The 27,391-nt window shown below is 34.5% G+C and overlaps 1 protein-coding gene across 4 annotated transcripts in view; it reads left to right on the top strand.

Moving 5' to 3' along the window:
- Positions 1-10,595: 10,595 nt before the first annotated feature.
- The window catches only part of LOC143248447 (adenylate cyclase type 2-like), a 115,053-nt gene continuing 98,257 nt past the window's right edge, over positions 10,596-27,391 (top strand). For 3 of the 4 annotated variants that reach the window (XM_076496830.1, XM_076496838.1, XM_076496812.1), the window contains exons 1-2: positions 10,602-11,017; positions 24,777-25,070. In XM_076496830.1, coding sequence (XP_076352945.1) covers positions 24,939-25,070 — 132 coding nt within the window. In that variant the 5' untranslated portion in view covers positions 10,602-11,017; positions 24,777-24,938. Of the gene's footprint in view, positions 11,018-24,776; positions 25,071-27,391 lie in introns of all 4 variants that reach the window. The other variant, XM_076496822.1, reaches the window with a different exon arrangement.

Raw genomic sequence — 27,391 nt, 5'->3', positions numbered from 1 at the left:
AACAAATATCTTACAAAAGCAAATTCTGTACACATGATCTGTTTTACTTCCACCTTGGATTTGTAAAAAAGAAATTGACAAAACAGACATCAAACAAAAACAGAGACAAGAAGGGGTTTGGAATTAGTAAATGAAAGGGGAGTATTGAGAATAGAGCCAAATATCGTGGAAGAACGGTAGGTTTGAGCAAGCTTAGAGTCGAGTGTGGTAAGAGAAGATTGGTGACACATATTTCTTCCCTAGATTTAACAGTATCTAGAACACCCCACAAACGTCAATGCACAGTAATGAGAGGAGACCAAAGATCACAACAACGAGGCAAATGTCCATATAAGAAATTAGCCAAATGAGCAGAGAAAGTACAGAATGGAAAGAACAAACCACAGTAGGAAACAGGAGAGAACATGAATCAACATCTATATTGGGTACTTCTGGCACGAGGAGGAGGGACGAAATATAACGATTTATACAAATAAGTATGAAGAAAAAACAAGATAATTGTGTGCTTGAACAGAACTCAGTGGGTCAACTTTCCAAACATACAAAAGATATTCCAAAGTTTGTGAATCCAGATAGTGCAATACAGAATAATTATAACTCTTAAAGAATGAATCCGCAAGGCTACGAGGATCAGGAATATGGTCCTGGGAACGTAGCTGGTCTAAAAAGAAATCAATAGCTATGCAAATGCAAGGGAAATAGGGAGACCAATAAATACATCAGGATTATAGTTATGCAAGAGGAATTGAGATGTGTCATGAGAAAGATTGAAAAGAGCCGGAATAGAACATACCTAAGAAATTATGTCAACATAATGAGAGAATGGTTGAATACTGTCCTCAATGGGAAGGAAAGATCATAAAGCCGTAGTAGTAGATGGAAATAAACGAATAAGCTGATCTCCTCTTAACTTTCCAATTAAGGGGATAAAAGAGTAAAATCGATGGAACTGAATTTGCGGGATGCGTAATGGTGATCACTAATATATGAAAAGTGGCTGTCATGTCATCAACACGTAACGTTCCTTACCAAGCCACTGTTGAAGTTTGACTTATGTGAGAAAATTCTTCTCCCACAATGGGTAGAGAAACAGCAATATAAACTTGTGAGTGGATACCTGGAAAAATACATGTCGATAAGCAAAGCAAATCTCTATCATTTAAAAAATTCGTAAATTTCTAAAAACATCTTTCGGTGTTTGTTTGTTTTTGAATTTCACGCAAAGCTACACGATGACTATCTGCGCTAGCCCTCCCTAATTTAGCAGTGTAAGACCAGAGGGAAGGCAGCTACTCATCACCACCCACCGCCAACTCTTGAGCTACCTTTTACCAACGAATAGTGGGATTGACCGTCACATATATAACGCCCCCACGATTGAAAGGGCGAGCATGTTCAGTGCAACTGGGATTCGAACCCGCGACCCCCAGATTACGAATGTATTGTGTTGGCTAGGATTACCCCCACCCTGTCATGGGAAAGAAGGTGGACCAGCCAACATATTTACAATTAAAAATGTCATCCTCATTTATACGGCCAATTTAGTGGCCCATACTTTCAAAATGGGAGAAGAGCATACCTGGTTTGTACGTTTTCTCACTGCTATGTTCCTCTAACCAGAAAAGTCACACTCCAATGACATTTTTTGGAAACTTTCAGAGGAGTGCTCGTCTAGGCAGATCATACACTGGTTTCTCCACCAAGTCAAAATGAGATTCCAGTTATTATGTGAGTTTGGGTAAAATATTATATCTGAAGTTAATGTTTTCTTGCACTTAAAATATATTTCTGATAGATACTTTAATCTCCACACACTTCCTATTTCTGCTGCTTCTATTCTGTCTAATTTCGAACTGAAGATTGTGTTCTACACTAAAGAGGAAGCTAGCTGTGATAGCAGAGTGTTTTTGTGGAGGGTGTGCATGTTTATTTACATGTTAAAAGGCAGCTGAACCACGTTGAATCATGGTGTAGGTGGGAGTTTCAAAGCTAATGGCAAGCAACAACATTTTCGCATATTGTGGGCTACACTGGTGAATAATAGCTGTCATGTATGAACAGAAAGTTATCCTATTGGAAATAGTATGAAAACAAATATTTTATAGTATGTACAGTGACCTGATGTCACTTCCTATGTGTGTGTAGTCTTAAATATTTCCAAAATAAAAATCTGGTTTAGCCGATAAAATTTCAAACACATATTTATCTAAAAACATATTTCCAATATTCTTAATTCATCTAATTAAAATGGCAGATGAACAAAAATCCATTTTCCCCCACGTCTTTTGTTGTAAAGTTTTACTTCAGCCAGTACATTTTAGGTTAACTAATTATGCTATAAACAAATATGTTTGTTTGTTTTTGAATTTCGCACAAAGCTACTCGAGGGCTATCTGTGCTAGCCGTCCCTAATTTAGCAGTGTAAGACTAGAGGGAAGGCAGCTAGTCATCACCACCCACCGCCAACTCTTGGGCTACTCTTTTTTACCAACGAATAGTGGGATTGACCGTCACATTATAACGCCCCCACGGCTGAAAGGGCGAGCATGTTTGGCGCGACGGGGATGCAAACCCGCGACCCTCAGATTACGAGTCGCACGCCTAAACACGCTAGGCCAATAAACAAACATACAACTATAGTTCTGAATTCTACGACACAATACAGAGCAACAGTCAACTTGCATACGTGTCCACTATTCTGTTTTGGTAAAGACACTTTTTTTAAGAATTTCTCGGTTGAGATCAATTTATATATTATGTGTAACAAATATAGTTTAATTTCAGTAAACATAATAAACTTCAATAAATATTATTTTGAATAACTAGTACATTTTACTGTTATTTACCAAACTTTCTAAAATTATATTATTTTCTTAATTTCTTATCATAGAAGGAACTTTCATACCTTATAACGGGAAAAGTTTAAGTTAATCTATCGATTTATATTACTTATATGTTTAATTGTGTTTAATTCAGGAACAAAGCTACTTATACCGACCACTACAAGAAGTCATGGTTGAGTATTTCAGTCATGCTAAGAGTCACACAACAATATCATACCGTTACGTCACATTTTGAATTGTGAATGATAGTGTAATTAATTCTTAACATTCTATTGTAGAATATCATGTTTATCGTCAACATTATTCATACCTGTTTTCCTGTCGTTTAAAAAGTGAATATTGAGCTTTGCCTTAGTACGGAACTTCTCAAACTCAGAGCGAGAAGAGACCGCCATAAACAGAAGACAGATGAACGGACAGACAGACATCACGATTCACAATATATATATATAAGAGAAGTTTGGTTTCTTTTGAATTCCGTGAAAAGCTACACGAGGGCTATCTACACTAGCCGTCCCTAATTTAGCAATGTAAGGCTAGAGGGAAGGCAGCTAGTCATTACCACCCACCTGCCAACTCTTGGGCTATTCTTTTACCAACGAATAGTGGGATTGACCATCACATTATAATGTCCCCACGGCTGAAAGGACCAGCATGTTTGGTGTGACAGGGATCCGAACCCGCGACCCCCCGATTACGAGTCGAGCGCCTTACCCACCTGGCCATGCCGGGCATTATAAGACAAGTGGTACATAATGTTCTCTGTCCAATGAGATTCAAATGTTGTCTACAGCTACTTTCAAAGTTGGCCTTCATTGCTAGTTGCTCAGATCGAATGCTGTAATATCATAAAAGGGTAAGATTAAAAGGTTGTATTAAGTAAACCACTAAGAAAATTGCACGAAAACAAGACATGAGTAATTAGTAAGTCAAGAAACGAAAATCTATTAAAAATACAATAATTGGTTTTGGGATTAGGAGTTACAAATTAATTAAGAGTTCACATGTAAACAAACATGAAAGTCTGAATTGCTTTCATCCCACCTGGAAATGTGTTTTCCTTCCTCGGTGGGCAGTACTTTTTCAGAACAGACGATCTGTCATTGCTCCGTTTGGCCTTCGCATCCGGGAGCAATTGGATGAATTGGGTCTGTCCTTGGATAACATTGCAGATTCCACAGGTTGGCCCATCCCACCATGGCTTATTACAGCCCCCAAATGTGACCTTTCTTTCAGCCACCTAAAAAAGGCAGATACTCCAGATTGGAAGTACCGTCTTTTATTCAATGAATATCTTTCAAACAATCATTCAGTTCCCATTTATACAGATGGTTCCAAATCAGGTAATTCAGTGGGCTCTGCTATGGTTTGCTATGGGTCAGTAGTTGCGCGCAGAATCCCTTCTACAGCTTCTGTGTTCACTGCTGAACTGTATGCCATATCTCTTGCCCTGGATCATATTGCAGCTGAGCAGTACTCCAACTGCACTATTTATACTGATTCGCTTAGTTCTATACTTGCTTTGGAATCGCTACACGTTAGCTCACATCCTATTCTCGCTGATATTCGAAACCGACTGGCCCATTTCTCATTAGCAGCTACTTCAATCCAGTTTTTCTGGATACCAGGCCATGTTGGTATTCGCGGGAACGAGCTTGCAGACATGGCAGCTAAATATGTCTGCTTCAGCACCATCACTCCTATGCCTATTCCGTACATGGACTATGGTGTTGTCTTCAAGGCTCGGCTCCGTGCCAGCTGGCAGTCCACTTGGAATGAGCAACGCGACAACAAACCTTTTCAAATCAAACCCAAAATTGGACTTTGGCCATCTAGCTTCCGTAAAGTTCGGAAGGAGGAAGTTGTTCTCACTAGGCTACGCATTGGTCACAGTTTTTTAACTCATCATTTTCTTTTATCTGGAACTGATGCACCAATGTGTAGTTTGTGTAACACTCAAATCACTATCAGCCACGTTTTACTTTCTTGCCATCGTTACAATTCTCAACAACGGCAATATTTTAAACATATTTTTTCCCAGGGTCAATCTGTAACATTGGACAGAGTTATTGGTGATGGTGACTCTGTCCACCTTGATAATGTTTTTAATTTTTAATGGCCATTAACCTTTTAATCTCATTTAAGTGTTGCATATTTATTCATTACACCTTTTTAATTGTGGTTCCTTTTTTACAGTTTTAATCTCTCTCCTTCAATTTGACATTGGACAATGGCCAGAACATTAAATAACTCGACACCAGGACTGGAAAGACCAACTTCAGGTGACTAACGCTCCTGTTTGAACTATCCGTTTGAACTACTCGTTAGTCATCCTGGCGAGTTGTTATTATACTTTTGCTGCATATCATTTCACACTTTTACTACTTAACTTTTTAGTACTGGCCATATTGACTCATAACCCGGAACCAGGACTGGAAAGACCAACTTCAGGTGACTGACGGTGGTTTTTATACTTACCTGTTAGTTTTCCTGGCGGGTTATGATCATTACCATTCTGCTACAGGTAGTTCTTTACAACTTTGTTAACTGGATGTCAACATTGGTTTTTACGCCATTTTCTGTTTTAATTGCCGTTTTGCTTTTATCTTCAATTACTTTTACAAATTTTATTCCATTTACTTGACTTTTATCTTTTTACTGGACATTTGGCTACTAATTATTACGATTTTGCGGAGTGTCTTTTAAAACTTTTATTCTTTTACATTTTGATAATAGCTGCTATGACACATAACCCGGAACCAGGACTGGAAAGGCCAACTTCAGGTGATTGACGGTGGTTCTTGACTTTACCTGTTAGTCTTCCTGGCGGGTTATGATCATTAACATTTTGCTAGAGTAAATATTTTACAACTTTGAAGACTGGATGTCACCATTGGTTTTTACACCATTTTCTGTTTTAATTGCTGTTTTGTTTTTACCTTCATTTACTTTTACAAATTTTACTCCATACACTTGACTTTATCTTTTTTACTGGACATTTGGCTACTAATTATTACGATTTTGCGGAGTGTCTTTTAAAACTTTTATTTTTTACATTTTGATAATAGCTGCATCTTAACATTGTTTTCTTTGTGACTTACATACGTGAATGAATATTACAAAATAATATATTCTAAATTATAAAGTATTTCTGAGTAAAACTGTTCATACAGATTTATAATTATTTTTTACTTAAAGTTTACAAATTGATATGTGGGTGTGCACTCAACACCTGAAAGGTGCTCACAAGTCGTGGTAGGATAAAAAGAAACAGGTGAGTTAAAAGACAATAGGTTTAAGAAACAAAAAAATACAACAATACGATGATAGGTAATGGCTTTTCTATAACTCACAAATTATGTTTTAGTTTCAGATTAGTTTTAACTCCACATCCTACACACGAGATTTCTTCCGACTAAAGACATCTGAATGTTTTCATGTTAGTGACTTGTATACCTTTATTTACACCCGTGAAGACTGTATGGCTTGTTATATTAATAAAATCAAACACCCTCTACTCGTTAGAGCCAATTAACGTATAAGATTATATAACACATAAGAAAAAATTAGTAACTTGTGATTTTCCTTAAAACAACAACATAGTGAGGAAACAGTAACGAACATTAAAATTTAAAGATTCTTTCTAAGGCTAACACTGATCTGAAATTACAACTTAAAGAAACCATCCACATCAAACAACTTTCAACAACACCGAGTGTCATGCAGTCATCTTTAAAATTGTATCATGTAAAATATGTATAGCATTTTTTTTATTGTTGCTCGTTTGTTTTCTATGTGTGTTTCAGTGTTGATTAAAGTACCGTTATTACAGCAACGTATTTCAGTTATTTAGTTATAAATGATGTATTTTTTATTTTGGTTTAAATACTGAGGATGATATCTATAGAATTCTGAAAACTTTATATCTGTTCCCTTCTGAAACTATTTCTTCATTTCCAATATAGTTATCCTATTTTTCATCAAACATCGTTTTCCTTCGAACACACCGATTACTAATGTCCTGATATTATTATATGGAAATAAACTGTTGACTCTATACCGTGCCTCTGAAAAATGGGACTTTAAAGTTTAAAAAAGTCAACCTTGACATTTACTTGCTTTTAGAATGCAAGCATAGACACATCATTCCAGAGTTTCTCCCCTTTCAATTACTAAACAGAAATTTGCAAAACTTTAGCTTATCACATTTGTTTAAAAAGATTATTGGTTTGTTTTGAAGTTGTCTCAAACTTACACGAGGGCTCTCTGTGATAGCTGTCCGTAAGTTAGCAGTGAAACACTAGAGGAAAGGTACTTAGTCATCACCACTCACCAGCCACTCTTTCACAAACGAGTAGTGGGATTGACTGTCACTATATATCCCCCATCTAGTTGCACGTCGTGAAAGGCGAGCATGTTTGGTGGAGTAAATGTTGGGTCAAGAACTTCGAAGCAACGACAGAACAGACAACTTGCTGAAAAAGTTCAATGTGTACTCCACTAACCTTCCAATCGTCGTTAACAGTGTTGATTACACCGATGTACTGAACAAGTGGAGCCAATGTAACGAAGACAATTGCTCGACATGAACATGTTCAAAATTTGAGGCTGAATTGATTAACTAACAGCGATTATTCCTAATTTCATCGCGGCGACCATATTGTTAACCTAAGTAATTGTAACATAAATAATCAGTGTAAATCAGTGCTAGCTAAAGGTGTTCATTTCTTTCTTCCACCACGTATATATTATTAAATAGAACATTTGAATGGCCTTCATAATAAGTAACACAAGAAGTCTGTATTAAATTAATGAAGTTTGAAAGATTAACTTTTAATATTGAAACGATCGAAGTAGGAAAGTACGGTGTAGATTCCAGTAGCATTTATTATTTAAATGTATTACTAGTAGTAGCAAATTCCAATGTATTTGTACATAACTTGAGGAAGTCTTGCATCTTCTGATGTAATAAAAGGAACTGTAGCCCTTATTGGTAAGACATTTAAGATTTCTTTATTGTATTTTTTCTAAATATTACTTTAATATTTTATTTCTTTAACATGTTTAGATATTATTATTATTTTGCCCAATTTTGAGAGATTACAGTTCACTGAGATAACATAAAAAGTTCTAAAACAGAACAGTGTCCTTCACAATACTAAGAAGTTAATAATGATATCGTATAGTACAGCCAAGCAAAATATCATATTTTATTTGTAGCTTCATATTAAATTTTATTATGTATATGTTTAATGTTCTGCTTTTAACCTATGTTACAGGAGGATTTGAAGTTCGTTTGGTTCTGAATGCTGTTTTGCCAGTCAGTGGAACTAAGCGTTCAGTGTTTTATCTCGTGCGTGGAAAATCCATTGATGACGTTATTGAGACAAAGATGTCATCATCGTTCATTCATTTGGTAAGTAACCATGTGATCATCTTTGTTCGAAATTGCATTTATAAGTTAACTTTTAATGTTTCATGAACTATTAATAGTAAATATACGAGTAGTCAGTAAGTTATTCATTTATTATTTTTAGTTGTATCAAAAATGAATTACTAGACAAGTGACATAAAGGTTAAATAGTATGTTTTTGTATAATTAACATGGTGATTGGTGTTCCCTGAAATATTTTAGACAGTCAGTATTTCCTCTGTGTAACTGTATTAAATCCTGATGGAAATTTTTATGCAAACAAAACCTTTGTCCTGTTTTTGATTTGAATATAATTTATTTAGGATGAGTCTCCGATTTATTATGTTATGTACGTTACGTATTACTATTTCAAACAACCAGAATTCTAATTCGAGCTTAGTAGTTAATTAAATGTTAATATATATTAAATTTATGTTATTTGCCAACAAGATTGAAACACATAATTTACTTTTTTAAACACAAATATATTTCAATATACAAACATAAAGAAGCAATACAATTTATAATAACATACTTATTTAGAAATTATGATTTATATACAAAAGTTTTGCAAACTTACAAACAATACTGAGTTTCATATCCGGTCTAAAACTGAATATTTTATCGACGATCCATTTTCACAACGAGCAAATTAATTCTGAGTTGATATTGTCACACCTCGCTAAGCTAACGCTGTCTTTTATTGGCTTACCTCACACCCTTACAGGATGACTTTTTTCAGCAAAAATATTTAATGCCTTGTAGAAATAATAACGTCCGAAGTAATTCACTGAAGTTTAACGGTTTGTAATGTTCGAAATTTATAAACATTCCTGGTCAAATTTTGTAGTTTTCCGATTAATAGACGTTAATCACAATTATAGCTTTCTAGGCCTATGACACACTGACTGTAGCTGACTAACAATATTCACTTGTCTCTCTGCGCGTCGGTTTTTATATATTAATCACGCGAGACTTTAGAACATTCACCAAAGTTCGCTTGCAACAATACTGTTAATTACTAGTATTGCATACACACGTAGTACATTGTTGATTCTTAAGCACAAGAACACAATACAGAGTCAAGGATACATGTCACATGCCACAAATATAAATAGACCAAGTTACTTGCTATTTTTGGTTATTGTTAGTGGAATATAGAATTATTTCTTGTTCATGTACATATTTAGAGAAGCTGAAATAACTACTATATTACTGTTGTGAGGATTTTTATTTAAAGTACTAGATTCCATATGCAGCTCTCAAACCCTCTTTTCAAGTTAGACATGAACCTGTTTGAATTCGTTATAACTGGTCTTATGTTTAATTGTTCTCTGTAGCCGAGCAATCGCAAGTATTTAGAGGCATCTATTCTCACGTAAAAAGAAAAGCAGTTCCACATACATAATGTAATGTATGATATAATACAATTATCCTGTCAAACAATGAATAACCGTACTTTGAGCGAACCTGCTATAGAAAAGTAACACCAAGGATTAAATTAGCACATGTAGCATGTTCTGAATTATAATTCCAGAAAAATAAGTATTTTTTAAATTTTGTTATGCAGTACTGGATTAACGCATAAGCCGCTTAGGCCTACCTCTAACCTCACCTAGAATCACCATCAGTCACCCAAGTAAAAAAAAAATAATAAAAAATCACGGTTTGTAGAACTAGCACACTAGAGGAAAGAGTGACTCATTATCATGTGTATTATTATTTCCAAATATTTCCTGAGCCTAGGACCACACTAAACCTTAATCCGGTTGTGCGTGCGTTTGAAATGAAATATACACATTATGAGAATGAGATAGATGGTATGAGCATATCAAATAATTTGTTGATTTAATTTCACCTGAAATACCATAAATGTTTTAAAATCATTCTTGCTTATTAATCATTTCGGAACTTGATATGTTAGTAAAAACTTATCTCATGCATTTAGATAGATATGTGTGAATCATTTAAATCTTGTATAGTCAGTTATATTAATTGCTATACAAATGCAGGTATGTATATCTTTTGGTGAGGTTGAAAGACAAATTGATAAAACAGTCGAAAGATACAAAGGCTTCTATTGTACCTATATGCATTTTGTGAGACTTGATATATCTGTATTCTTAAACCTCGAGATTTCCAAAAATTTAATTATGATTAATAGACGTTGTGATACTCAAATATACAAGAAAAAAGTATTTGATGGTGGTACTTATAGACTTCTGTACTTTTTGTCAACTGTAATCCGGTCACGTGCTTTACTTAACAAAAGTTATTGACAGACGTTATCACAGACCTATTTTACGTACTATAAATCTATATATATATTTATATTACGCGTGTGTTCTTCACAGAATTTGTGAGAGGAGATTAATGAATTTCCGTGGTAAATTATTGTACAGAATTTTATGTTGCATACTCTTATTTATGAAGTGTAGCTGTTATCAAACACCTTAATTGAAGAAAGTTTATCTTACTATCGATGTTTTCGGTGATCTTTAAGATAGATGCAGTATTCACTTCATTTATTCATCTTGTAAGTTGAACATACAAGCTGTCTTTCAGAAGTTAATTTCAATTGTTACAGTTTTCTCAACTTTTAGTGCTACTGTAGTTTTAACTCCTTCGAATGTAAGGGTTTGCAGTTCAAACTCACCCAATGTGAGATGAAGACAAGTTAGATAATTCATTTCATTAAGTTGTCTGACTAAATTATTTGCCAAAGTTTTTGCGAATAATCGAAGCTCATATGATACAACTGGTAAGTAAATACCTTAAAATGACATGTTTTTGTATTTGAGTGATAGTGGTAAACTATGTATGACAAGCTCGCACGTAATGAAGACAAATAATCAGTAAGTTTGACGAAAGAGTTCATGTTTAACGTTCTTGGAAATGTTTTTGCGGGACATACGAAGGCTAGCATAATGCATATTGAATGTACTTAACAGTAAAATATATATATTTAAAATGTAAATATGGCACAACAAAATTGCTTTAAAAATGGTATGATAAAACCCAAAAGATTATTTTTAATTAACGTCCGATCATGTTAACTAGTTTGACACAGTTTAAAATAATCTTTAAAAGTTTAATTTTGTCATTCTGCAAGGTAATTTTATACTACATGGTTGGTTTGGTTTGGTGTTTTATGGCGCAAAGCAATTAGGCTATTTGTTTCATTTTTATACTACATACTAATGTAATTATGCTCTTTATCTGTTACTAATAATATTATTATACTTATATAGGCTCAGTAGGTAAAGTTTGATATGGAGTGAGGCCTCCGGGTTTGAAGATTGAGAAATTTCAGTTAAACTGTGCAATTTCCTGTTTATCCCCTATGAACAGTGATATTAAACTAGAAATGTATAGTATATATTTACAGGTATTCGACGGGCTTAAGTTTATGTATTAGAATTAAAATAGTATTTGTAAGCAGAGATGAACATTAACAATGAATTTTGTTATACCCTGTAGGCCTAAACATAAATAACAATATTAATAATTAGCGTTTTTAGGTGACAGTTGGGGTATAATCTAATAAAACTGTATAACTCAAAATAAAATATTTACATATATAAATGTAATGCGTTTTATGAAGGCTATTTTGTATTACAATATAAATTACACACACATACGTATAATACATGCAAGTGTGTGTGTGATTATATTGCAAAGTAGTCAGTTATTGAAAAGTTTGGAAAAAATATGTTGCACGATGTTTTTGAGTGTTTGTTTCTTCTGAGCTCTTAATTTCATGTTTCATTAATCTTAGAACTACCGATTAGTTCCAAGACAAAGATTTCGAAATACATTTTTTTCTAAACTATCTATACACGACATTGCTCGTGTATTAATAATTTCTTTGATTACAGGGCCCCTAATAATATATATGAATTACACAAAAAGGTAGACAAAGAAAATATAAATTTTACATTTAATTCCACTAATTATTTTTGAGCGTCTCTCTGTGTATAACCCAAGAAATAAATGTTTTCCTCCAATTTATTATTTCTTTATAGTAACTATTGTAACAAGCGAAAGCATAAATTTCCCAATAGGTTGCAAAATATATGGCTTCTATCGGTACGGTGCCTGGCATGGCCAAGCGCGTAAGGCGTGCGACTCGTAATCCGAGGGTCGCGGGTTCGCGCCCGCGTCGCGCTAAACATGCTCGCCCTCCCAGCCGTGGGGGTGTATAATGTGACGGTCAATCCCACTATTCGTTGGTAAAAGAGTAGCCCAAGAGTTGGCGGTGGGTGGTTATGACTAGCTGCCTTCCCTCTAGTCTTACTCTGCTAAATTAGGGACGGCTAGCACAGATAGCCCTCGAATAGCTTTGTGCGAAATTCCCAAACAAACAAAAAAAATCTATCGGTACGGAACAAGGAACAAGCCAATATTTTAATTACACCAGGTATTCGGTATATTTTAAAAACGGGTATCCTAATACGGGCAAAGTACTTGTGAAGTTGTGTCATGAATCAGATTTCAAACAAGTTCAAACACCTCTTTTGCGTTTGGTTTATTTTGAATCTTGCACAAAGCTACTCGAGTGCTATCTGCGCTAGACGTCCCTAATTTTGCAAGATAAGACTAGAGGGAAGGCAGCTAGTCATCACTACCCACCGCCAACTCTTGAACTACTCTTTTACCAACGAATAATGAGATTGACATGACAACGCCATCACGGCTGAAAGAGCGAGCATGCTTGGCTTGAAGGGAAGATGAACCCGCGACTTTTAGATTATGAGTCGAGTGCCTTAACTACCTTAAGCTATTACGTATTATAATTTAATTCGGATGAGTCTCTTATTTATTGTGTAATGTACATTATGTATTGCTATTTTAAATAACCAGAAATATTTTATTTTCATTTAGAAGTTAATTAAATGTTAACATGTATTATATTTATGTTATTTGTTAACAAGGTTGATGTACACAATTTTTTCTTTTTAACACAAATATTTTAATTGACAAAAAATACAATTTATAATAACGGTTATTACTAATAGTTATTACAAATGATGGTTTATATACAAGAGTTTTACAAACTTACGAACAATACTGAGTTTTAATACCGGTATAGAACTGAATATTTTATTGACGATTTAGGTTCACGACGAGCAAATTAATTCTGAGTTGATATGGTCACACCTCGTTTAAGCTAACGCTGTCTTTTCTTGGCTAACCTCACATCCTTACAAGTTGACTTTTTTCGGCAAAGATTTTTTGTTATTTCGCGCAAAGCTACCTGAAGGCTATCTGCGCTAGCCGTCCCTAATTGAGTAGTGTAAGACTAGAGGGAAGGCAATTAGTCATCAACACCCACCGCCAACTCTTTGGCTACTCTTTTACCAAAGAATAGTGGGATTGACCGTCACACTATAACGCCCCCACGGCTGAAAGGGCAAGCATGTTTGGTGTGACAGGTATTCGAACCCGCGACCCTCGTATTATGAGTCGAACGCCTTAATCCACCAGAAACAAACGTAGGTATCAAAATCAACATATAACGGTAAATCCATTACAAGGAATAAAATAATATCACGTTTATTTGTCACCGAGACATTACAAGGACTTAGTTACTTAAATCAATATTAAGATTATTTAACTCCCAAAGCAGACTTTCCCATGGCTTTCATCGTGTGTGTTTCAGCATATCATTCTCAGTATTATGATTTTACTTGGGTAAAAAAAAAAAAAATCATAATCAGAGTGTAGACAGATGTCAAATATGTGCGTGGTAATTTGTGAATCCCCATTGGGATGAATAACTGTTATGTATCCATTTCTACATCTAAAGCAATGTTCATATCAAGTCTCACACAACAACTGAAATTTCTAATAACCTCTTCAAAGAAGATCCTGGTCAAATTAAACATCACAGAAGTGATACATTGATATGGGAGATTTATCAGGTCCAAGAAAGGTTGCTCAGAGAAAAAGGACCAAGTGAATCCAAAGAACATTATTATGTTAGGGGTTCATAGAAGTCTTCAGATTCATTGAACTTTGTTATTTTATATTCAAAACACTGCATACCAAAGTCTCGAGTGATTGCTCTACTCTTACAGCTTGCACAAAGCTGTGTGGTGACACCACACTTTATTTATATACGACTTTCGAAAAGTTATGAGTGACTTTAACCTTATTATGCAACTTACATGGATTATAATTAACCTTTCCCTCTATACCCATGAGTTATAAAACGTTATGAATGAGGTTTCTCTTTTTGATATTAATTTTTTTCCCTCAAAGAGAACTAAAATAATTCACTTCTTAAGTTGTAAAAATTAAACATTTTTATCTCGGTAAGGAACTAGAAACCGTGGCTTATTTTATTTATAAAAGATAGAGAAATACTAAAAGATTGAGGCCCACCAGTTGCACAGCGGTATGTCTGTAGATTCACTACCCTAGAAACTGGGTTTCGATACTTGTGGTGGGATAAGCACAAGTAGCCCATTCAGTAACTTTGTGCTTAATTTTAAATAATCAATCTATCAATCAAAAATTCAGAAAAGAACTAAAAATATTAAAAGTGTTGGATTTCTAAAAGATTGGAAAACTGCTTAAGGTATGTGCCAGTTGAACGTTAGATACGACAGAAAGCCTTATTTATGGGGAATCCGTACCATGTTGGCTTGGTTTTTCAGACTGAAATTTTCTTTTTATGTTGCTGGTTTTTCTTTGTTTACTTATGGACGGCTTTTGTCATTGACATTTTTGTTCATGGATTCTCACCTGTTACAAACCAGCAACTTTGCTTGCCACAATTGGTGTACAACCTGTTGCAAGTCATTTTCGAGATGGCCTTGGTGTCCCGAGTTGACCCATATTTCTTTTTTTGCAGCGCCATTACGTTCAAAGGATATCCCCCATTTTGGAAATTCTAAATCCCCGATATGAACGCTATTTTATGATTCGAGCTCTGAATAATTTCCATTGGAAAGAGCTGTTACATGTTCTTTCCAAAAACCACCAATTTTCAGTGGTATCATACAATCTAAAAATATGTATATAAAATTTCAAAGAGTAGTTTTGATATATCCTATTGAATCGTGATTTCATCTTTGCATTTGTTGCCATATCAGTTGTTGATTTTTACATTAAAGGGTTTATTTTTACTGTTATTTTTGCATGAACCTCTTTATTAAAGCCGTTTTTTGTCCTTTCGTGTTTGCGTATTATATCTATGTGAAAAGAAATCGTTTTCATTGTAGTTATATTGTCTAGTGGTGGTGTTTGTCTTTTGATTTGTTGTTTATGTACTTATATACTTAAATCACAAATAATCTTATGTATTGTAAAATTAAAGTTTGTACATCAAATCGATTCAAAGTACTTGGATGTAAGATTATGATCCATTTACGTTAATTTGATTTGTGTGCTTTAAAGTTTGGTTCATAATTAGCATTAAATTTCAGGGCGAATGATACGTTTTAGGATAGTTGTGTTATACAAATAAATTAAAGTAAATCCTTCTACGACGTAAAAGACGAATATATCATTATTTATACAATTGTTTATTTTAGTACCAGCTATGTAGTTTGTTGCAAGTTCTAGAAAGTCAGGATTTGCCCAACCTTGAACTGTGCCAGTCCTGCCTTTAATTAAGGAATAACACCTACATTTATAGGCTTGGCTCAAGGCTTATCTGTTACCACGCTTGTCTAACTTGCTGGATAATTCTGTTGTTTTGTCGTTAAGCTAATATTTGAATTAGTTCCTCCTGGCATGTTAACTAAACGACTGTTTCTCGTGAATGAGGATCGCCTGATGTGGTTGGTTTGAATTGTTGTATTATAATAAGGAAGGTGTTAATTTTTACTCATGGAGTAAACCTGTTTTGTGTCTGATTTGTTTTGATGATTTTCCATGGAAGCCGTCTTGCGTTTTACTAGAGAACCAATAAGAGTCAAGTGCACTGAAAAATGTTCCGTTTACTCCTAAGAGCTTATGAGCAATCGCTTTCATTATGCATTTTTCTTATGTTAAATGAAGTGTACTTATTTTGAAGTGAAGCAATTGTGTCCAGTCTTTTATTTCTCTGTCGAGTTTTACAAGTTTAATTAAAATTCGATCTTTTATGACTGAGTTACAGAACAAAACTAGTGTGAGAAATCGGTTTCCATGTTAACACATAGGGATTTCTTTTATTTTCGTGGCGTTGACCTTTTCACCATCCAAAAACAAATCACTTAAGTTTGGCCATACTACAAGTGTATTCCAATTTTTATCTAAATCCATTTAAAGGTTTTCGAGAAATCCTGATGACACACACACACAGGTATTAAAACATAACCTTCGTCTACCTTTGGTGGCAGAGTTAGTAAAGGGTGATTAAAAAAGAAAACCCAGTTATTAGAATGGTTATATATCAGACATTACTTGAATTAAAGGGAACTACATTTTACGCAAGACACATATGAGCTCCATAAGTTTTGTTCAGCAAAGTTTAAGCGTGGTACAGGATATTTGAAAACCATGTTATATTGTATCGCTTTTCTCACAAATTGACACTGCTGTTAAATATCTTATTTCAACAACACGAGATCGGTAGTTTCAATAGCATGGATACTATGAAGGTCAGTGATTCTTGTATGGGAAAGATAATGATTGTAATAGCTTTGTTTAGGGTTGGGAAAATTAGTAAATTCAGTAGTTTCGTTTAGATCTGATATGCTGATTGTGAATGATGGACATACTGACGACTTTGTGTTTTTTTTTTTTAATTTCGCGCAAAACTACACGAGGGCTATCTGCGCTACCCATCTTTACTTTAGCAGTGTAAGACTAGAGAGAAAGCAGCTAGTCATCATCATCCACTGCCAACTCTAGGTATACTCTTTCACCACCGAATAATGGGTGAAATACATATTCGATTATATGGCACATTATAACGCCCCTACGGCTGAAAGGGTGAGCATGTTTGATGGGAAAGCGATTTGAACCCTCGACCCTGAGATTAGGGTGACGACTTTGTATGGCTATTTTTTACACTGTATATCAACAAGTAGTTATTAAAGACATAGTAATTCTAAATATGAGAATTTCTTAATAATTGTAGTTTTCTTTGTCTATCTTTTCTTTAAGTATATTTTGTTATATATTCCTATGAGTTATCTAACTGATTTTTTTAAAAACATGTAGGTCAGGCTAGAGTAAATATGAAATTTCGGAAATAGAACACGTTAATAAATATAGATTAGATAATTTTCCCGAACTTGTTAAAAGAAGTCCAGAGATCGGTTTTACGAACCTCTCTCTTTTACTTTTGGAAAATTCCTAATACTACTTTTTTTTTATAAGCGGGCAAAGATTAAGGTTTTTGTTGTTTGTAGTTAGATACAAAACTACTCAAGAGGCTACCTATGCTCCGCCCACCACGGGTATCGAAACCCGGATTATGCCGTTGTAATTCCGAAAACATATTAATGTGCCACTAGGGGGCAAGGATGTAGGGAAGTGATAGTAGTTGCGTAGAAAAGTATAGGCCAAATACTCCTACTTCTGTATGTGGGAAAAGCCTAGACAATCTGATAAAATAAGCTTTATAAAGATATTTAGTAAAACAATATATCACCCCCATTGGTACAGTGGCAAATCAAGTGGTTTATAACGCTAAAACCTGTGGTTCAATACCCGTGTAGGCAATACACGAATAGTTTATTGTGTAACTTTGCGCTTGAAACAACCACACAATAAATATTATATCATAAAAGAAAGCCAACATAGATTAATCAAATGTAAAACATACGTTACTAATCTGTTATCTTATTTCGAGCACATTACTTGTTATCTGGAATTAGATTTTCAAAAAAATTTTCATAAAGTTCCACATCGGAAAAGGTTAAAAAAAAAGGAAAGAAAGAGAGATTAGTTGCAGAGATACCAACCATTACAATTTGAGCGTAATCATTACGATTTTGGTGTATACATTACGACTATACGCTCATACAGACAAATATTACGACTTGTTGCAACTCCAAAATTATTATATAGGCCTATACAATAAAGTGATAAATTGTTCCCCCCAGGGCTTGAAAGGGGCGAAAATAAAATTTCTAGTGAGATACAAATAAATTTTGATAATAAATAAAAGACATAGTCCAAATGGCTAATTGAAATAATCATGATTGTGCTTGAAATAATAAAAAATATTTGTATCTCCGACGTCTACCAATAGTTTGAGTGCGGTGCTTCTCCATACTGTGTACGTGGGGGAATCCATAGCTACGTCATCAGTGCTTGTCAGCCAATCAGCGCTCGCGTAGATGGGTATTTCTCGTTTTTTAAGCGGCAGAGAAACAACAATGCGATCGTTCACAAGATGGAAAAAAGAGACCTTGTTCACCAGATTGTCTTGTTTCTGGAAAATCTAAAAGGACTAAAACTGTGTATCAAAAATTTAGAAAAGAGTATAGTGCAAAATATTCGATCATTGCATCAAAAGTCAGTGACAGTCATGCGTTTTGTACAGTTTGTCACATTGATTTTTCTGTGGCGCATGGCGGAATAAACGATTGTACCAGACATTCAAAATTGGCATCTCACCAACAAAAGGCTGAGGTGAAGAAAAAAACGATGCAGATAACGACATTTATGAGTAAGAATTCAGAATATGAAAAAGAATTTCAGAAGATTTTTTTAAAATTTATTTATTAAATACACAAAACACAGTCATAAATGAGCAATCTATAGCAGTAATAAATAATAATAGTTATAATAATAATATAATAATAATCAGCTTAGAGACATTGATCAGGCCTAGTAGCCGCAAATGATAAAGGGCTCTGTCTACAATCATTACGCTCAGCCATTTGAAATAGTTGCCATTTCTGTAGTTGTATATATGCAAAAACGGCTCGTTTGGGTTGAGAAAATATTTTACATAGAAGAGCGAACAACGTTTCGACCTTCTTCGGTCATCGTCAGGTTCACAAAGAAAGAGGTAACTGACCGGAAGCTGACCACATGTTTGAAAGGGGCTGTGTAACTGAGTGTCGGAATGTAGAGGGCAGTATTAGATGTTTGAATATACAATTTTACTCTTTTTTATTATATTAATATAGGTATAAAGGCGTTTCTTTATATTGGTTTATTTTGGGTTTAAGTTGTTGTATAAGTAAGGCTTCTTTAATTTTGCGTTTGTTTATGTTTGTTTCTTTATTTAGTATTTGAGTGTTTTCTATGGTTATGTTGTGTTTATTTGACTTGCAGTGTTCGAAAACGTGTGAAGGTGACTTTTTATGTTCTTTGAATCTGGTTTCCATTTTTCTACTTGTTTCTCCAATATAGAAGTCGTGGCAGTAATCACATTGTATTTTGTAAATAATGTTGGTGTGATGTTTTCAGTGTAGTTTTTACATAGTATAGACCTCAGTGTTGTGCCTGGTTTTTGAATAAATTTGGTATTAACTGGAATGTCATATTTTGTTACTAGTTTTTGCCAAATGTTGGTTATTTGTTTGCTGATGTCAGGAATCAATACTAAGAACGAGAGAGACAAAAAGATCTGCCACAACAAAAAACTAGAAAAACTAAGATGCAAACAACAGAAAAGACACCAAAACGACAAACCGTTGACTAACCTCATAATTAACAGATCCGACCGACAATTAAACACAGACGAGATACATCTACTTAACAAAGGACTCAACTTCGCAATAGCACCTAGGTACATTCCAACCATAGAAATCAAAACATGTTTAGAAGACCTAGCCAGGAGACTTGTGATACTTTCTACAGAGAACAAAAACAAGGAAACAACCAAAAACAACCAACAGAAAGACGACAACTTAGATAATTTTAGTGACATCCAACAGCCAAACTTCCCAGGTAAAATTACAAATTTATATTTTCCAGAAACACCTAAAAACAACATCTTAAACGATTTTTTCAAAGAATTTTCTCACAAAACCATCAACATAATTTCACAAAACAGAAAACTAAAAAACAACCTTACAAAAGAGACATTAATTCCATTAAAACCTAAAACAAGACAAAACATATAAATTCTAAAAGCAGATAAAGGTAACGCTATAGTCATAATGAACACGAATGAATACATCCAAAAAATGAATAACATCCTATCAGACACGAACAAATTTAAACCAATACACACAAATCCAACAAAGATACACGAGACGCAACTGAACAAATTGCTACTACAAATGAAAAAAGCCAACACAATTTCATAAACACTTTATTCCTACCTACGTAAAACCGAGTCACGCACACCGCAAATATACGGCATCCCCAAACCTCATAAACCAGATTGTCCATTACGACCAATAATGTCCACATATGAATCGTTTAATTACAATCTTGGTAAATACATAGCATGGGCATTCTCCAAATATGTAACATCAGCCAGCTCATTCATCAAAGACTCTTTTAATTTCAAGTCTAATCTAAATCAACTTAATCATAAAGCCTTAATGGCCAGTTTCGATGTTACATCCCTCTTTACAGAAGTTCCAACCACTGAAGCCTGCAAGATAGCCTTAGAACTTTATATCCGAGACCCTAACCCAACTATAGACATTCCCAGTAACCAGTTAGCAACCCTCATAGAATTCACCACGATAAAGACAAACTTCATGTTCAACAACCAAAACTATATACAAACAAATGGCCTTAGCATGGGCAACCCAGTATCACCAGTTCTAGCCAATATTTTTATAACACAAGTTGAAACACAAGCAATTAACACAGCATTACATCCACCACTATACTGGTACAGATATGTAGATGACACGGTTGCGGGATTCAAATCTACAGAACACATACTTCATTTTTTCAATCACATTAACTCTATACATCCCAACATTAACTTCACATGTGAACAGGAAGAAAGCAATCAAATATCATTTCTTAACCTCAAAATTACTAGAACTGACACACAATTCAAAACAGAAATCCACCGAAAAATCACCCATACTGGACTATACATTCCTTGGGACTCAGCACATGAAACAAAACAAAAACTCAACATACTAAGAAACCAAATAAACACAGCCATAAAACTATGCTCACCAGATAAAATTAACGATGAATTAGACAAAATAAAACAATACTTCATCAACATCAATAAGTTTCCTCCACAAACCGTAGAAAACATTATACGCACACACCTAGACAGAAAGCAAAATCAACCAACTAAAGTAAATATATCTCACGAATAAAAAAATCACGAAACCATATACTGCTGTATACCATATATTCTTGACATCAGCAAACAAATAACCAACATTTGGCAAAAACTAGTAACAAAATATGACATTCCAGTTAATACCAAATTTATTCAAAAACCAGGCACAACACTGAGGTCTATACTATGTAAAAACTACACTGACAAACACCACACCAACATTATTTACAAAATACAATGTGATTACTGCCACGACTTCTATATTGGAGAAACAAGTAGAAAAAATGGAAACCAGATTCAAAGAACATAAAAAGTCACTTTCACACGTTTTCGAACACTGCAAGTCAAATAAACACAACATAACCATAGAAAACACTCAAATACTAAATAAAGAAACAAACATAAACAAACGCAAAATTAAAGAAGCCTTACTTATACAACAACTTAAACCCAAAATAAACCAATATAAAGAAACGCCTTTATACCTATATTAATATAATAAAATAGAATAAAATTGTATATTCAAACATCTAATTCTCCCCTCTACATTCCGACACTCAGTTACACAACCCCTTTCAAGCATGTGGTCAGCTTCCGGTCAGTTACCTCTTTCTTTGTGAACCTGACGATGACTGAAGAAGGTCGAAACGTTGTTCGCTCTTCTATGTAAAATATTTTCTCAACCCAAACGAGCCGTTTTTGCATATATATTTCTCAACAAGTGGGTTTCTCGACATCGCTGATTATTATTTCTGCAGTTGGTTATATGTTACACTTTGATTTTTCATATTTATATTAATGATGTTGATAGGTATGCGTTTTACCATAGCATAGCCATATCGGGCTATTTGCTGTATCCACCACGGGGGAATCGAACCCTAGATTTTAGCTTTAAATTCCAGATATTGATAAGAGCAGAATTGGTAAATCAGTGAAGTCCACTAATCGCATTAAATGCTATGTTATATTTAGCTGTAATTAGGCCTTGTGGTACATTGGATCAGCTAACAAGTTTGACATTTTGAAAATGACCTTTAACTATAATCAAATTATACCAACCTAAAGGTGACATTAACTTTAACTATAATCAGTGGGAGGTATACATTTGATTAATCGTAACTTGATTTACGATATAGATGGGAACGTACTCAATTACAGATTTGACTGAAGAAAAGTATTTTGAAATAGTGGTGAAAAAGTCACCCAGTGGTATATTTATATATTGATTATAAAACAAAAGCAGAATTATTTCTATACCTAAATTACTACTTAGGCGTCACTAGGAATAATTTGTTTAGTTTTGGTCTCCTTATCTAAGAAAGTATATTTATTTATTGGAAACGATTCAGAAGTGAACTACTCGAATTATTCCGAAGATGAAATGGCTATCTTATAGGGTTATATCAAGATACCATATCAAGCTATCTGCTCTGTCCACCGAGGAAAATCGAATCCCTGATTTTAGTCGTGTAAATCCGAAGACTTACCACCATCCCAGCACAGGACACTACCAGTATATTGAAATGTTTAAGTTAATAAACAATATGTGATTGTTTTTCAATTTTTTGTTATTTGGTCCATATTTCCCACTTTTAGGGTTAAAAAAGGTCGCTAAAATTAAAACCCAACACTGCAACGTTGTGAATGATAAAACTCATAATTCAGTGCTAGAAATGCATGATAAATTATCAATAAAACTCGATTTATCACAATAATCCATATTCTCGGAAACTTTACCTCATTCATTCTCTGTTTTGGAAGTGGGGAAAATTCATAAAGGGCATTATCTCCAAGCTGTACATCCCAAGGAACAAATCCACACCGGACGCCTAACTGTAAACCGACGTGCTATCTAAACCATTTCTAGCATTTTTACTGGCGCGTATATTTGATACGCATTACTTATCAGACCAAATCTTCAAATCAAGATCTATCTATATATATATTTGATAAATTTTGCATTTCAGAATGTTGTGGTATAATTTCTATACTTTTTTATGTTGGCCGGTACGTATGTTTAGTACTTCTAAACTCTTCCAATATAGTTTTGAAATAACATTGTCGATTTTCTTTAATATCCTTTGCATTTTACATTATTCGTTTTAGTTAATTTTCATAATTTTCAAACATTCCATTCGTCTAGAGACGTTCTGTGGAAAAGTCGGGCTTGTTTTTCAGCAAAATACCGCGAAAGACATCTGTAATTCTGGTGACCACAAATGTTGGTGCTGCTGTTTCGGGAACACCAAGCCCAATGACTTCAACAAGTGGGCATGTCCGAAAAAGGAAAGAACATTTTGAACGATTCAATCGATCATTCTGATTCAGATTAGATAAGGTTCTTCCAAGTGTGGTATAGTAACTGAAACTATCAAGTTTACTGTAGGAAAGCTCTTTATCTACTCACAACTGAAGCAGACAAGGTTTATCAAGGGGATGTTGAAATAAAACACTTCACTGGTTTGCTGATGTAATGAGTTCATATACGTTCCATCAGTCCACATCTACTGGTCATGCCGTAAACACTTCACTAACAAAGTAGTAGCGTGCGACTCGTAATCTGAGGGTCGCGGGTTCGAATCCCCGTCACACCAAACATGCTCACCCTTTCAGGTCAATCCCACTATCCGTTGGTAACAGAAGGGTAGAAATTCAAAAAACAAACCAAATAAAGAGTTGGGCTATTCGAGTGGACAGTTGTTTGGATACTGTTGTTGTTTTAGTACAATGCTACACAACGGGTTAGTTTCGCTCTATCCACCGCAAGGAATCAAATCCTTAATTTTAGTATTGTATCTCCGTAAACTTACAGCACATGATCTGGAGTACTACAAGAAGGCTAACCGCGAGTCAAGTCCCTTAACCACCTGGCCATGCCTGGCCTATTTAGGACATAATGCTATTGAGAAAATAAAGAATTATCTCGGTAAATTTGTTTCTTAACATATACAGCCTGAGATCTTACGTACAACATACATGTACCCTTTACAAGAAGAATTAGATCTGCATCATTACTACCACTGTAAAACGCATTAAGGTTTCAAGTTTCCAAATCAACAGACTGCATCAATAGATCCAGTGTAGTGGCAGGTCTTAAAACCGATTTCTAAGAAAAGTAAAGGGTTGGAATTGGTACCAATATTCGTTTACGCCATATATTACAGTACTTGTATTCAAATAACTTTGCGTGGATGTAAAATTAGGGACTTTACTGAAAACGGTAAATCTGCATGAATGACACTTTTGTCTGCCCCTAACCATGTACCACTTGGAATAATAAGTCCATTAATTACTCATGTAAGCTTTTGTTGATCAGATCATAGAAAATTATTAAAAATCATATTTTCTTTTTTTTCAGTTATTGCCGAGGGGCTCGCTTAGCTTGTGGTTGATCTAGTCGCGTTTACAATCAGTAGTGATTTTATCGAATCGTTCAAGAAGACATGAAAAAAGGGAAATATCTACTAAAACTTCTCCAATTTGACTAAAGGAGCATGAAGCCGTCGCTGGAGATAAAATAATGTCAGGGATTGAAATAGTAACTCGAAACAGCCTTTCGTCTTTGAGAAGTAGTAGCCAGGCCAGACTGCTGATAGAAAACTCGGTTTTCAAAGACCTCGACGACCGTAACTGGTCGTGGCAATACTTAAAGGTAAGTTGAAAAAATAAGTTTAAGTAACTTTCATTCAATTATAACTGCTTTTAATAGTAGTACAGTGTTTTAGCATAGAACATTGCGGTTAAAAGCAAAGGACGAATTAGCGCTACTCTTTGCTGCTTATTCATTAATGGCATTAATGTCTGGTCAATCATTCCTACTCATTATGAAGTAACATTTTCAGAAAGCAGTAAATAATAATTGTATTAGTATAACAACAGTTAATGTTTTTTTTAAACTGATTTACATACATGTACTTATCTGTATATAAAATTCAAAATATCTTTTTCTCTACTTGTTTATTCTCGGCCCGGAATAGTCAGGTGGGTTAAGGCGTGCGACTCGTAATCTGAGGGTCACGGGTTTGCATCCCAGTCGCACCAAACATGCTTGCCTTTTCAGCAGTGGGGACGTTATTATGTGACGGTCAATCCCACTATTCGTTAGTAAAAGAGTAGCCCAAGAATTGGCAGTGGGTGGTGATGACTAGCTGCCTTCCCTTTAGTCTTATACTGCTAAATTATGGACGGCTAACGCAAATAGCCCTCGAGTGGCTTTGCGCGAAATTAAAAAACAAACAAATAGTGTTTATCTTACGCGTTCACTGCGCATGTTACACTTCCCTTCCGTGAATGTGCGCAAAACGCCAATTTTTCGTTGATATATGCATCTATTGTCTGTTACTGGTAATTTTATCATTAGCAATACATTACACGAATACATTTAACACCGTATATTACGTTTTGTTGTCATGTCATGGCTCAAAAAGTATTGAGAATTATCAGTAGAGCAGAGAATTCGCACAAAAGCTGTATGCGATATTGCTTTGATTCTCCGACAAATTGCTACAGACTGGAGATGATCACCAAATGCTGTCAAGAACATTATAAATCGTGAGACCTAGACAGGTATATTTGAAAATAGGAAAGGAAAAGTCATAATACCTAAACTCAATGATACTGCCACTGATATCGAGCATGAGTTAAACGACCATGTACCAAATGACAAAAAAATATCCAGATCTACGGTATTAAGAAATCTCAATGAGAATAGAATATTTAATCGTGTAGCAGTTTGAAAAACCTTTACTAGGATCTTCAGATATTGTCGAGAGACTGAAATTTACTAAACAAGTACAAAAACTGGACTGTTGATGATTGGAAAAGGTACAATGGATGGATGAGTCCAAGTATGCAATATTTGTTTCAAAGTGTAGGTTGTACGTCCGGCAGAATAAAGGTGAAAAATACTTACTTCAATGCATAGTACTTGCCATGAAGCATGGGGGAGAGAGTGTAGTGCTTTTGGAGTGGTTTTCTGCTTCGGCGACAGGAGACATTTGCAAAATAGATGGAATAATGGACCAGTGCAAGAACCATCAGATACTGATCAGCCATGGTATACTCAGCAGTTTATGTATTATCTATAAAGAATTTTACAAATGAAAAAATAATGACTCCAAATCCTCATCCAACATAAGTAGAAATTATTTAATTCAGAAAGAAGTTACTGGAATCTTTCAAATGACGCAATAGCCCCCACAGAGCCCTAATCTTAACCCAGTTGAGCAGATTTGAGATTTGATAGATCGAAAACTTGACAAATCAAGAACCACTGTCAAAGAAACTTCATGGGGGTGTATTAGAGACATTTGAAGTAAAATCCCAAAGGACAATTTGATTAAATATGTCTGAAAGACTGTTTGCATTATTAAAGCAAAGTAGGAGACAAAATATTATCTCTTTGCTGAACTCAAGGATTTTCACCGAGTTTCTGTTGTACTAAATATGAATATTAATAAAATTTTAATATTTCACCTGTGATTTACCTTCCGTTGTTCTTTGAAAGTGTCCTGAAATGTAATTTTTGATCTTGTTCCAACATTTTTGCACAACCCTGTGTTTCATACATCAATGTTATAATGTGAATACAATCTACATTAATAGAAATATATTAAATTTACATTTAAGCAAATTCAACATAATATTTGAGGAGGGATGATGGGGGATGCGGAAATATGGTTAGGCTTATCCTCTTCAGCAGAATGGGTACTTATAAGTGATAATCTAAATATTCGCCTATTTATCCTTCCCAGTAAATAATTGTTTCTAAGGTAGTCCTGATTTAAAACAGTTGCATCGTTTATTTTCAGATATCAAACTTAAGGTGTGTTTTTTTCATAAATTAACAAAATATTTTTATGTATCAAAATATGGAAGGAGGTAACAGAGAGAATATATTTTGTTTTTTGAAAACTCGACAACGCAGTGTAACGCTGTTTGTACGTTTTTTATATAAATAGTTTTTGACTAGTT

Source organism: Tachypleus tridentatus, chromosome 1 (genome assembly GCF_004210375.1).
Source record: "Tachypleus tridentatus isolate NWPU-2018 chromosome 1, ASM421037v1, whole genome shotgun sequence".
NCBI classification, from domain to species: Eukaryota; Metazoa; Arthropoda; class Merostomata; order Xiphosura; family Limulidae; genus Tachypleus; species Tachypleus tridentatus.
The sequence above is the reverse complement of the archived record's forward strand: the minus strand, read 5'-3'. Positions and strand labels throughout refer to the sequence as shown.